This window comes from Lepidochelys olivacea (genome assembly GCF_965140295.1).
Source record: "Lepidochelys olivacea isolate rLepOli2 genome assembly, chromosome: 7".
Classification (NCBI taxonomy): Eukaryota; Metazoa; Chordata; order Testudines; family Cheloniidae; genus Lepidochelys; species Lepidochelys olivacea.
Window position 1 is genome coordinate 42,289,111 of NC_140417.1, and position 13,312 is coordinate 42,302,422.

The 13,312-nt window shown below is 37.0% G+C and overlaps 1 protein-coding gene across 7 annotated transcripts in view; it reads left to right on the forward strand.

The window, feature by feature from the left end:
* Window positions 1-12,756, forward strand: part of PFKFB4 (6-phosphofructo-2-kinase/fructose-2,6-biphosphatase 4) — a 90,551-nt gene extending 77,795 nt beyond the window's left edge. For 4 of the 7 annotated variants that reach the window (XM_084634257.1, XM_084634259.1, XM_084634260.1 and 1 more), the window contains exons 13-15: window positions 371-435; window positions 4,172-4,257; window positions 10,259-12,756. In XM_084634257.1, the coding sequence (XP_084490383.1) occupies window positions 371-435; window positions 4,172-4,231 (125 nt within the window). In that variant the 3' untranslated portion in view covers window positions 4,232-4,257; window positions 10,259-12,756. Of the gene's footprint in view, window positions 1-370; window positions 436-4,171; window positions 4,263-10,258 lie in introns of all 7 variants that reach the window. The other 3 variants (XM_084634255.1, XM_084634256.1, XM_084634258.1) reach the window with 3 other exon arrangements.
* Window positions 12,757-13,312: the final 556 nt, after the last annotated feature.

Below are 13,312 nucleotides of genomic sequence, written 5' to 3' on the forward strand. Positions count from 1 at the left end.
AAAACAGAAGTGGATGTGAAGTTTTATGATTGTGTGTATGCCTAGCATCATTTTTGAGGGTTTTTGAACAAAGTGAATTACTTAGTTTCCCTGTCTTGTTAAAAGTAATAAGAAGAATGTGAGGTTGAAGAGAATGAGAACTGGATTAATCACCAAACTGGGATAAATACTAAATCCACTGGGGTTGGTTCATTGTGAGGCCAAGGACAATCAGAACTTAGCAAAGGAATTCCAAGTGAAAGCCAAGAGGTGGAGGGAAGGACAGGGAATAATCTTTTAAAGTTAGATCACATATTTACTGTAACTTTTTTAAAAAGGCAACACAGTTTTAGAAACATTGAGTGCTTATCGGGTTAATTTTTGTCAACAGGTTGTAAGGTGGAATCTATATTCCTGAACATTGAAGCTGTAAACACACACAGAGATAAACCAGAGGTAGGACAAGTATTCAATACAAATACCTTAATGCGTTGCATTTTCTGAGATGATTATCATAAAAAAAAAGTCTGTTACCCACATTTAGAATTAATTTGCTCCAGTTGCTGAGCATATTTAACTTTGCACACCAACTTTGTGTAACCAGTACGTTACTCATCTGGGTATTGTTTGCTAGATAAGTTTGTGAAAATAAATTTTACATTTCAGACATAAAGGTAAACTCTGGCTCTTGCATTCAGAAATATCAACTGTGTGTACATAATGCTTTTAAGTCAATGCCTTTTATATTTTTATGTTAGAAAAGACAAATGCCAAAGACTTAGTAATGATCAAAGCAATGTATAAGCTATTCAATCTGTTATGAACTAGCTTATCATGTATCTATTTCACTTACAAGTGCATGATAATGTATTTTAAACATTAGAGGAAAATTTTGATTGAGCTTTTTTTCCACTTTGGAATTGGCATAGTCCCCCATGCATTTCTAAAATGTGCAAGAGCTGGTGGTAGTAGGGATTAATGAAGCCTGTCTTGCTTTAGGCTGACTGCAATTACAGGGCTTTGTCTATGCTGAGAATTTTTAGCAATGCTAGCCAACGGTGGGAACACTAGCACAGAGAAGAAATGGGTGTTTTTATATCTATCATCTTGACCACCTCAAAGCAAGCCCAGCCAACTCAGACTTCATTTTTTCACTGCAGAAGATAGGGGTGTTTTTCCACTGAGATACCTAACTTGAGATATCTCAGTGTAAAATTCTTAGTTTGGATGCAGCTAGTCAAGGTCAACCTGTATACCCCCCCAGTGGCTTGTACGTGTGTAATGTGTAAGCCTAGTTAGGAAGTCAGGTTTGTGGTAACTTATTGCATTCTTGCTGTATCAGAGTATGAGATGCTGTGTGGTGCCATAGCATTCTGTAGTGACATGAGTTTGGGTTGACCGTATTACTCCCAAAAGGCTCTGCCATTGATGGATTATAAAAGTTTACCCAAACTTGATAAGCATGGTGCTTATGCTACTAGCTTTTGTGTCTACTCCTTAAGTCTCCCTTGAAGTAAATTGGCTACCATTGCAAGGAATGATATGGGCAGAGTTGAGGCGAATCCATTAGTGCAGTATAGTCAATTTATATTATAGTGAGAAGTTGAGATTTGTGGTGGTGATCAGGGCCTTGTGTGTGTGAAGATACGAGTTTTTGTATGTAAGAAGTTTTATGGTCTTGGTTACACTGAGTTGACAAAACATTGGCTTTAGTAGCGATTCTTGTCAAGTGCTTTCATTATATATGTTTTTTACCATGTTTATGCTTCACCGCTTTCATTTCTTCTTTCCCTTCATGTGTTACATTTTGCCAGATTTTAATCTATTCCTCTTGGCGCAGCTTGCATATTATGCTGAAAGCCACTTAATAGGAACAGTGTAAATAGTGGGATGCTTTCTGGCAAACACTTCACCTCACCCATCAGGTGGAATATTAAACAATTCTGACAAATTGAACATGTTGTTTACCGCCAAAATGCGTCTTTGTGAATATCCTTATTTTCAAGCCATGACTTTTTTTCAGTGATGATCCAAATGACTGTCTGATGCAGTTCAGATGAAGAGCTGCTGGTTAACCTCAGTTTGCCACAGTGTCTTACAGCTTGCCACATATTTCCAGGAAATTGCTATTGGGAATATTCATTATGATGTTAGCTTATTAAAAATGTTTATTTGGGAAGAGAACCTGTTGAGTCACTGCATTAGTTCTGAATGTTATAAATAGGTGTACCTGAGCACCAAATGCTGTTACTTAGCACCCTTTGACCTGAAATGCTTCACAAACTACACATCTGGTACTGCTGAAATGTAATCATGTTTGGGGAGAAGGGCAGAAGTCAGGCAACAACTGTACAGCAGTGAGACTAGTGGAAAAGTTTGGCAAAGGATAGCAGGGTAAACCTGAGGTTTTTTTCAGGGAAGACCCATGGGGATTTTATTACCCATAGAGAGTCACAGGCGGGACCTGTAGTTGAGATGTCTTCTGAAAGACCCATACTGAGTAAACTTCATAATATACAGTTAAACTAACTAGGGAGGATGAAGGGCTAAGTTGATTAGGTCAGGATTAAAGTGTGGTATTAGAGAATACAATATTTCCTTTATGCTGTCTGTGTAAATGGTAACTGCTACGTAAAATCTAATTTTATTAAATGTATTAGCTCTTTATTAAAGCTGAACAGCTAAAGTATTTAATTTTAAAAAATTACCATTACATGTAATAAAATATAAAACAAACTGCTTTCCTAATAATTGTACTGTGTGAGCCTCTTAGATATAAATTCCATATCAATACATAAGGCATGCTACAGTGCATAGCAGATGTTGAAAAAACTGTTTTAAAATACTTTATGTACTCTAAGAAGAATTCAAGACTGTCATTTTTACATTGCAAAAATACGTATAAAGGAGTAGAATAACTGACTTTCCTATGTTTTCTATAATAAAGATAATCTATCTGAATCTGGACTGCAGATCTGACTGTTCATGTACAGTAGCATCAGATTTGTAATTACTTCAGTCTCTATCTGGGTAGGATGAAGGAGGAGTGATCTTTGTTTTTTCCCATAATAAATCTTATGGAACTACTTCAACAATCATTTGAGTTCTCTCTCTGATGTTTTGGATTTTATTTCAGAAAGCAAGTTTAATGCCTTTTGTCTGGCAGTAAAATCTGTTTCCTTTGCTACATCTTAGTTCATAAATTAGAGATAGGATGGTTATTCATTGCAAAAACTCATTTTAGGCTGAGTTAATTCAGTTTTTATCGTAAAAAGAAAAGAGAAATTTGCTCCGCCTAACACAGAATCAGGGAGGTGAACAAAGAAAGAAACAGGTAACCCAACTGCCCAAAGGCTTTTTTTTTTTTTTTAAATGGAAAAAATATTTTTGGAATTGAATTTTCTTTGGTTTGAAGAATGAATTGATCTTTCAAACTGAACCTGAATGCACATCACTTGGTTTTTATTTAAAGCAGTAGGGAGGGTACTAGGTTAGCAGGTACTTTATGTTTGAATTTGGTGATACTGTTGTAAGCCCCCAACTTGAGCTGCATGGGTGCAGCCAACATCAAGCTTATCAGCTAAACTGTCTACCCTTTGAACGCATGCTGCATTGAACATGGGCAATGCTGTGTAACTTCTGCAAAATAATCAGATGTCTACCCATAGGTTGCAAACTTACCATTTTAGTCTTGGAGGGATTTTGTCATAATTCACCGCATCAGGGGTAGTTTTTGTATTCTAAACTAGCTATATTACAAGTAAAGTGAAGATCATGCTATGGAAATGCAGTGTATGGCTCCAGTTCAGGAAAGTATTGCTATTCAGGGAAATCAGTTTACACACTCAACTCCCATTGAAATCAAGTATGTGCTCAGTGGTTTTCCTGGGTAGGAATAGATTTAAGCACATGCTTAAGAGTATTCCTGATTGGGGACTATAATAGGAATCCTCTACGTGTGAATAACTGAAATGTTAGCAATAAGATTTATGTAGGATTGATAGTTATTTTATATAAGTTGTACTGTTGTATGTACTAATGCATTAAAAAGCTGTTACTTCACTGAATTTTCTGAGTGAAAAATCTTTTGTTGAAGTGCAGCTGTGTACTTGTGAAGGAAGCTGATTGATATTTTACTGCTGCTTATTGCTGCATGATAAATATTCTCCTCTGTATTTTTATTATTATGCAGAATGTAGACATTTCCAGACCTCCTGAGGAAGCCCTTGTAACAGTCCCTGCTCACCAGTGAACCTGTGTCCAGATCAGCTATCAAATGTGTGGTGCTGTTTTCATCATTACTTTAAAATACATCTTAAAAAAAAAAATCATTCCAATCACTTTGAAATCAATTACAAAAATAATATTTAAATCATTGTACAGCACATAACGTCTAAAATTGTTCAGGCAAAGTGAAACTGTATTATACTAATTCACTGTGGATAAATTGTTGAACCTTAATTGGCTGTTGTTTACCTTTTTTTTTTTAAAGATTTCTATAATCCTGTGATCTTGCAGCTTTATTTTTCAAATTGATTTTTTTTAGGTCCAGTAACTGTTGGACTTTAGATGAAGTATGAAAGCTACGATGCATAACATACTGTGTGTGATAAGCACAAGCTGGGCACAAGTAGTACTTGTTTCCCTGACCTTGGGAGTGATTGGACTGTTAAATGTAGCAGAAAATAACATTTCCATAGTTAGCAAAAAATTTAGTTCTGCTGTTCCATAGTGCTAGTGTGGTAGATCTGCTAGATTACCAAACTCTTTAATGATCTATATTTGGAGAGGTGGCGAGCAAGTTGAAGCTTATTTTATTCCAGACTTCAAACATAATGAGGAGAAGTATATGAGTAGTTTCATGTGTGTGGTTTTTCTTAAAATATATTTCTGCATTGGGTGGATGGCAGAGTTCTCTGTGCACATAGTAACAATTTTCATTTGGTTTCTTTTGTTTAGGAATTAATATAGAAACACAGAATCTTAAAGTTCCCTATTCATGGTCTGGCAAGCAGCAGCCACACTTATTCTTAGTAGTATGCTGCTCCTAGCACATATGTGGGTGACCTTTGAGTCTTCATGGCAATAGTGCATACATCTTGTCAGAGCTTTCCTTGGGTACATTACAATACAAAGGGCAATGGCCATTTCAGATTAGTTTGTACCTAGATTTTAATTTATACTTTAAAAAAAAGAAAAAAAGGTTGGCTGGAGGTTGTCCTGGTCAAAATGGATGCACACACCTCCCGAAGCATTAATAGAACATTTGTGTGAAAGATGGCATGTTTACTACTGATTGTCAAGCAGTCATTCACCAAGAGAGTGCAACATGCCAGTGTCTAAAATCCTTTACACACTGTACAAAAGGAGACTGTAGCTCATTTGAAAGTTTGAGTAGCAGCGTGACCTTGCTGTTTTTTGGTGATAGAGGCCAAATTAACATAAATTAGAAGTGTCTGAGTAACAGGGGCCGCTTTGTTTTCATAGCATCGAATCTTGGAAAATAGGCTGTTTTCTAAGCAATTGCTTTTCATCTAAAAGAGTATCACAAATCCCTTGATGTGTAAATTGTTTGTGCAGTTAATAGGTCTATTTCTCCAGCTTGTACATTTTTTACAGAAATTTTGCATTTTGGTGAAATTAACTATTTGCTTTTTTTGATGTTTACTGTTGAGGTCATGTACCCCATTATGAACTCCTATATATGATAGTGATACAGATTAAGTGATAGCTAGCTGGCTCCTGCAAATAACCTATTGTACAGATAAAATCCTAGTGTAGAATTTGAAGTTTCAGGTGATAACATGTATCACTGGATAGGACATTAGACTTGGAGTCAAGTGACCTGGGTTCTGTTCCTGTCGCTGCCATGGGTATCCTTGAGAGGTTTGCAGGGAAGTTAGATATGTAAAACAGAGATGTGGAAAAGTAACAAGATAGTGAGTAAATGAGAGAGATGATTTAGTTGGGGATTGGTCCTGCTTTGAGCAGGGGGTTGGACTAGATGACCTCCTGAGGTCCCTTCCAACCCTGATATTCTATGATTCTATGAGAGAGAGTGTGGCCCATTACTAAGGAGAATCCCATGCAATTGTAAATATATATTCAAAGTTAACTTAAAGCTGCTTCTGCTGTCTAATGCCTGTAATACTTCTATCCTGCAGGTGTAGGTATGAATCAGTAAGTAGTTCTAAGAGGACTTTTTCAGTTTGTATAACTGCCTGGATGTGGCAATGGAGTAAGTGGTTCAATAACAGTTTACAGTTATTGTAGCATTAGAGAAAGCCCTAGTAGACGACAGAATGGATTTTTAACCCAGGGCTGATTGTACAGAGCTCCAAGGGAAATCAGCTAGTTATAGTGCCTAAGCTGCTATAGTACACTGATTTAAAAGAACTCTTCATTTATTTTTATGTATTATTTTACCTTTTGGGTTTTGGATGTGAATGCTTTTAACAAATTTAGTCTGGTATTTTTTTATTTTTATTTTGTGTGTGGGGTAAACTGGCCATGTCTGCATTCAGTGTATGTAGCAACTCCTTGTCTGGCTTCTTTCTGAAAAATACTGTCCTCCCTACTTCATTCCTTCCAGACTCGTTTTTCTTGCAAACCAAGTATATACGGAGACAGGCATAAGCCCATCTTGGCAGTCTCAATAGTTGCACAATTCCTGCCAGTAAAAAGACTATTAAGCTCGCTCCCATCCTGGTTCCATCTACTCTCACAGATACGGTTGCCATAGGTAGCCGAGATGAATCCCTAGAAGATTTAGAACTTCTCATTACCAGACAGTGTAGCTACGCCATCCTTCCTCTCCCTGCCCAAATCCTTTCTCCCTCATTGCACTCTTTCTGATAGAGATGTCTTCCTCTTTTTTCTCTTAGGCCTCCACCTAGTCTACTCCCACAACTTCTTGATCTCCTCTTATTTTCCCTGGGATTTCCTGGAATTTGGCTTCTTGCCTACCATCTCTTTGAATCAATAGCAAATGCCCAGCCATCAAGATATTGCAGCCAATACTGGGGGGCTCTCAGGCAACTCACACAGACAATCCTTCAATAACTTAGTCCCAAGAGCCTGGTGGATGTGTCATTTTGATCCAAGTGTTGCTCAAGTTATTCTGAAAAATATGGACAGATTGAACAAATACCATCATCATTGCTCATTTGTGACCATTCAAGGATTGGCTTGCTAAAGGCCAAATATCCATAGACAGGTGTACTTGTGGCACCTTAGAGACTAACCAATTTATCTGAGCATAAGCTTTCGTGAGCTACAGCTCACTTCATCGGATGCATACTGTAGCTCACGAAAGTTTATGCTCAAATAAATTGGTTAGTCTCTAAGGTGCCACAAGTACTCCTTTTCTTTTTGCGAATACAGACTAACACGGCTGTTACTCTGAAACCTGTCATAGACAGGTGTTGACTCCAAATCCCTTGTAGTCTCTCAAAAACAGGGCAGTCACTCTTCTCTCCAGAATTTGGCCTCTGCTGGCTTGTTGCACAAGAGATTATTGCCTCAATAAAAAGGAGTCTCTGAAAAGATCATAAATGCTCGCTTCAACTCCTGGAACCCCCTGATCCCATTAAGAGTTCAGCTTTCAGTGTCTTCAGAATGACTTATTGAATTTCCTCTGGAGAGATTCCGTATGGGCTTAGTTGGGTTTCAAGGTTTGGTTTCAGGCTTGCCAGTAACTTAACTTCCACAGAGTGATGTTTCCATAATTCTCTCACGAGACTCATATCTCCTCTAAGATACGTTGCCTTAGTCTTGAGTCTTAACCAAGTTTTAATAACATTATTGGAACCAGTCCCTTGAGCCTACAGGCACATCTCTGATTAGACTGTAAACTCTTAGGTTCTGCTTGCTTACTGTTTCAGCAAGGAGAGTCAGTGAGCTAACAGACCACACCCTCACACATTGTCTTCCTCAGTTTTAAGATGGTATTCCTTACTGAAACATCTTCCAGGAACAGGACTGTTACCCAATTTTATGGAAATGAAAGGTGGTCTTGTTCTTGATTCTCTGCTGGGCAGAGGAACAGATTCACTGCCTGGAGGTCAAAAAGCCTGCAACAAGTCATCAGGGCTCCGGCACTAGTCTTTTCAGAAACCTTAGCCACTTCAGAGTGTGTGAGAAAATATTCTCCATGTCTATCCAATGCTATAAATGCTGATTTGAAATAAAGGGAATGAATTAAAATAGAGAGGTTTTAAAAAAGAAAAAGTGGGGGTGCCCTCAACTTGAGAAAAAATCAGGCTTTTTTTCTACATACCATTTTCACAAGTAAGAGCTAGATTTCTGTCGCTGAAATAGGGTAGAGGAAAAAACGGATGTATCTGTTTTTCAATTATTTTTCTGTGTGCGCTTTTGACCGCACTCTATGTGTAGTCAGTTTAGCTGTTTCCTCTGTGGATAAGTCACTGTATATTTTCTTATTAATGTAGGTTTTTACAGATCAACAAGAATATTTTTAAAGGCAAATATGAGTTTAAAACCACAAAAATTGACTAGCAGTTGTGGTTGTTGGGCATATTGTCAGGTGTAGAACCCTGAAACACATTTAAACGTATTTTTGAAAATGAATTGTTTTCCAGTAACTTGATAGTATCCTATTAAGTATAATAAAGACCTGAGTTGCTTGCAACTAATCATCCCAAAATTAATTTTCAACTCATTTTTTAATTTTTCTTTTAAAATCAAGTCATTGACTGGGTGTGTGCTGTAGAGGAGGAGCTTGATAAACCCACTAAAAGTGCCAGCTCTTATTATTTAATAGTTGTACTGCAATAGCTTTGCCCCCTCATTGCCCTTTAGACCAAAACAAAATAAATAAAGAAGTTCAAATATCTTTTTAGACTACATAGAAAGATCGTTTATTTTCCTGGTGAAATTTGTGCAATTCATGAAAATCTGAGGTGCAGGAATAAAAGCAAATTCAGATAGAGTGTGCAGTAAAGGTAGTTTATAATGTTAATAGTAGGAGAGTGGCTTTATGGTTAAAACACAGAACTGGGAGATGGTCTGTGGCAAAGTCAACAATAGCTGCTATGTTTCCCATCCATTGATAACAGGCCTGATGGAAAGCCAGCGGGAGTTTTTCCTGTGGCATCACTGGTCTTTGCAGCTGGGGTTTCCTCTTTCTTTTAAACAGGATGAGTTCTTGAAAGAAAGGGCTTTACATTATAGAACGCTTTGCAAAACTTTTCTGCCATCTTCTTCCCCAAGTTCTGTAGACTTGTTACTTCTCAGTTAAAATTTATATGGTTTCAGAGTGAAACTAGAGTGGTATAGAAACTTCACATGCTATCCAAACAGCTTTGGGGACAGTATTGGAGTCAGATGGTAGAAAAAGTGGTTTTAAAATCACATCTAAATGCCACGCAGTGGCTCATATCCCCATAATATGAATGATAGTATCTAATGCCCTAACAGTAATTGTATGCTTGTGGGGAGGGGAGAATAGACCCTTCAGTTTTATTTACATTTTGCTTATCCAGCAAATAACCTTGAATGTAACCTTGGTTTTGTGAAACCAGAGAAGATAGTTAATTAAAAAACACTTTCTCTAAGACTGCAGAAACCAACAAAAATGAAATCACTCCATTTCAGTTAATATAAAATCCGCTACTAGCTAATAAAACTTGAAATATGAACAGTTACTATTTTGGGGATGAGTAAGTGAGTAACTCGGGGACCTGACCCATTTTCCCCATCTTAGTCAAGCAGGAACTAATCCCAGAGGTGTGTGACAGTTATCGCTAAGTGCATAGTGCTACCTCATTTTCCTTGGGAGTTGTATCTGAGGTTATGCTCGTACCAGGAGTGCAGGTCCAGGTAAACTGACATAGTGCACAGTGTGGACAAGGAACCACATCTTTAAAGATAAACTTAATAAGACACATGCTCAGTGGACAGCATGAGAGTGTTTTAACAGCTGGTGTAATGGTGTTTTAAAAGATGTCCTAACGGATGCTTTTTTATTGGCAGCAAAGAAGGTCTGTGATCTGGTATTAGAGAGTTGGCTTTATAGAGAACTTAATAGCTAGCATAAAGTTTTAATCATGGTTTTTGAACTCTATATACTGGCTGGTGTAGGCTGGGCCTTATGTCTCATTTTATTAAGTCTTCTGAGAAAATGTGTCCAAAGTGTTGTGTAAAAAAACCAAATTCTGTCTGTCTTTTGCCCTTTGTGATGTGCCATAGACTGAGTAAAAACCTACTGCAAAGCAGGGAGAAACTTTGCTTAAATCTTCTTTCTGTCTTTGGCTTGCAGAATGTAGGTGTGGATCGCTCGAGAGAGGAAGCCTTGAGGACAGTACCTAATCATCTGTAACTGCCATGGACCATGACAACATCCCCTGCCTGCTACAGAAGCACTAAGGAAATAGCTCAGGTACATGAGACTGGAGAAGACATCCAAGGAGGTCAAGCAATGTCACATGCACGCACTCCCTCTGACTGTAAGGCTTTTAGAATGTGATTCAATGACTTGTGGGAAAACCCGCGATTCTGGAGGACTCTTAATACCGAAAGTTGAAATGTGCAAGACTGGAAATAGTTATGGGAAACCCAGTGAAGTTGCTATTAATTTTTCTTCTGTGAATATGCAGTTTTTCAACTGTTTTTATTCTTCACCTGTGGATCATGCAAGATTGTTAATTGCTCTTCTCGGCTTACTGTCAAGTTTTAACTGAACTTTTACTTTTTTCAGTAATTGCTTTTCTAAGAGTACCTCTTATTTTTACTGTGAATGACTGCCTAGAATTACATGACTTTTTTTTAGTGTGTGTGTATTTTTTTTTTTAATGTGAAATTCTGCATTTAATGCATTGGAGGCTCCATTTGATACAAAACCACTTCATACTGGAAGCTTCTCAAGTACTCTTTTTTCGTCCCCTATCGATGTTTGAGCATAGTTCAGGTGTTGCAAAGCACCGTGTATGTGTGTCTTTTGAAATGGGGATGCTTTCCCCTTTGCCAAGAAAAATATTTGATTATATATATTAAATTATATTATATTGACAGCGAGAGAGGCTTTGCTGTCACAGTAAGTTTCTTTATCTTCTCCATGCAAAATGGCATTTTTGTACCATGGTGAGGGTACACTATTATACAGTTGATTGTTATGGAAGGATGGTTTTAACTACAGATAGCTGGCTTGTTAATAGTCTAATTACCCTAGAAAGAGATTATAAAGGGTAAGATGACAGATATCTTTCAGAATATCTGTACTATCCAGGTTAAGCAGCCTTTCCAGGAGAGGACACATCTTCCACATTCAGGGTGAAATATACTCCCATGCAGTGGGCCCTCAGAAGACCCAATGCATCACTTTAATGCAGTAAAACTTCAATGTAAACCCTAAATGGGCTCTAATAGAGGGAATTTCACCCTAAAAGTATAAGGTTTTCTATGTGGGAGCATTAAGTAAATAGAGGAGGAGAATGTTAAAATAGGATTTTAGCCTCCGGAGAATTGTATAAGTACAAAAACCCTTGAGTGAATTTGGAAATTGATTTTTTTTAAAATGTCATCTCTGTATTTTGTTTTTAAAATCTTTTTTAACTTTCTGTGAAATTGCAAGTGCATTTATGTCCAATGCTAAAAAGTGGTAGAATTTTCTATGCATGTCAATGCCACTCACTACCTTCCTTGTTCCAAGCCAATATATATATATAGTGTACATGTGTTGCTGGATGATAGGATTTAGTTAGCAATACCTAATTGTTAATGAAATGAAGAAAGCTGCCATTAGTTATTGGAGTATCTTTTTGATGTTTGTATTATTGGGTCGTTAATTCAACTCTTGCATTTATCCGTTAATACGTTTAGTTGAATTTCAGTGAAGAGAACTGGGTTCTGTCCAAGTAGCTTGCAGGCAGGGGCTAAATTGTTTTTTGTTTTATGCAGGGCAGGGGACTCTAATATGTGCTGCTGTTGTGATTTGTTTTATTAAGCTAGTCTTAACAATATAGTCAATGTACTGGAAGTAAGCCATATAGCTAGATTTCATTTCAGAAAACAAATGCATAGGATATCAAAAACACTTGCTTGGAACCTTAGCATCAAAAGCTTTTTGTCTGTAATCCATGCAACCAGTAATATGCATTTAAAAGTAAATAATATATTTATTTAGATGTATTAATTGTTATTGTCTAAGGTTAGAGCACAAAGCACTGCTAAGACATTTATTGATGCACAGCAAAACAAACCCTAAAGATGCTTATATTGGAGAGGGAAGAGATGCTACATAGTGGGTTCCCTTCTGATCACCTATTTGTTCATAGTTCAGAAGAACAGCCCTATCCTCTACTGTGCCCTGTTTCCTCTGGATCTGGGCCACACGATCTACAGTAGGGATTATTTATGTTTAATGATGGTAAATTGAGGAAGCCTAGCTTTTATCCATAGTTATCCAAGGCAGATTCCCAAATATTATTTTCTTAATGTGCTTTGAAAAGCAGAGGTTTACCAAGACAGAGTTTGGACTACTGTAGTTTTGAGCTTGGTTCTAGCAAAGGAAGCATGGTTATAAAAGGGAAATGTTTCCCTATATGAGTTTTTAATCTCAGAACTTTCAAAGGTGCTGTAAAATTCTATATGGCTAAATGTTTTATGTATAGTAGATATTTTTATAGACTGCTTTTAAATATACTGTGATCAGAGTGGTTGCTCATTTGCAGGATGGATATACTGTATAGTAAAAAATCATTGTACACAAGTGTGAATAAATTGTATGTCAGTACTTGAAAATAAAAAGGAGAATCTGAAGCTGTCAGTTCTATTTTAATTTACAAATAATGTCATTGACTGCATCTTAGTTAGTAAAAGACAAAAAATACCAGAATGTAAAAATAAGTAAATGATCACCCCTATCTCACCTGTAAAAATTGAGAGTTCTGGAAATATATTGCAAGAATTACTCCTTACTATCTAAAAGCGGTATACATATTCCCATCTGGTTTGGAAAAGTGAGTCATCATCCAGAGGGGTTAATTTCTAAGCATGGCCTAGTATGTTTGTTTTATGTTGCAATGATTGGATGAGATTAAACTAACCTTTCTGACATGACTGGCCTTCAGCTTAATCTTCTAGGCAAAATGAATCTCGTGTGATCTTTGAGCCAAGTAATAAAGATCAAACATTAAAACTCAAGATATGTGTTTCTTTCCTTGTCCCCTTAAACCAGTTATGCTACAGTAACATTTAGAGTTGTGTAAATATCTCCTCAGGTCAACACACTTTATGAATTTGTCCACTGTGGAAGGCTGTGAAATACATTTTGTGAAAAGTATCTCAGGTGGAGAGAGGTGTGAGAGTAAAGGTT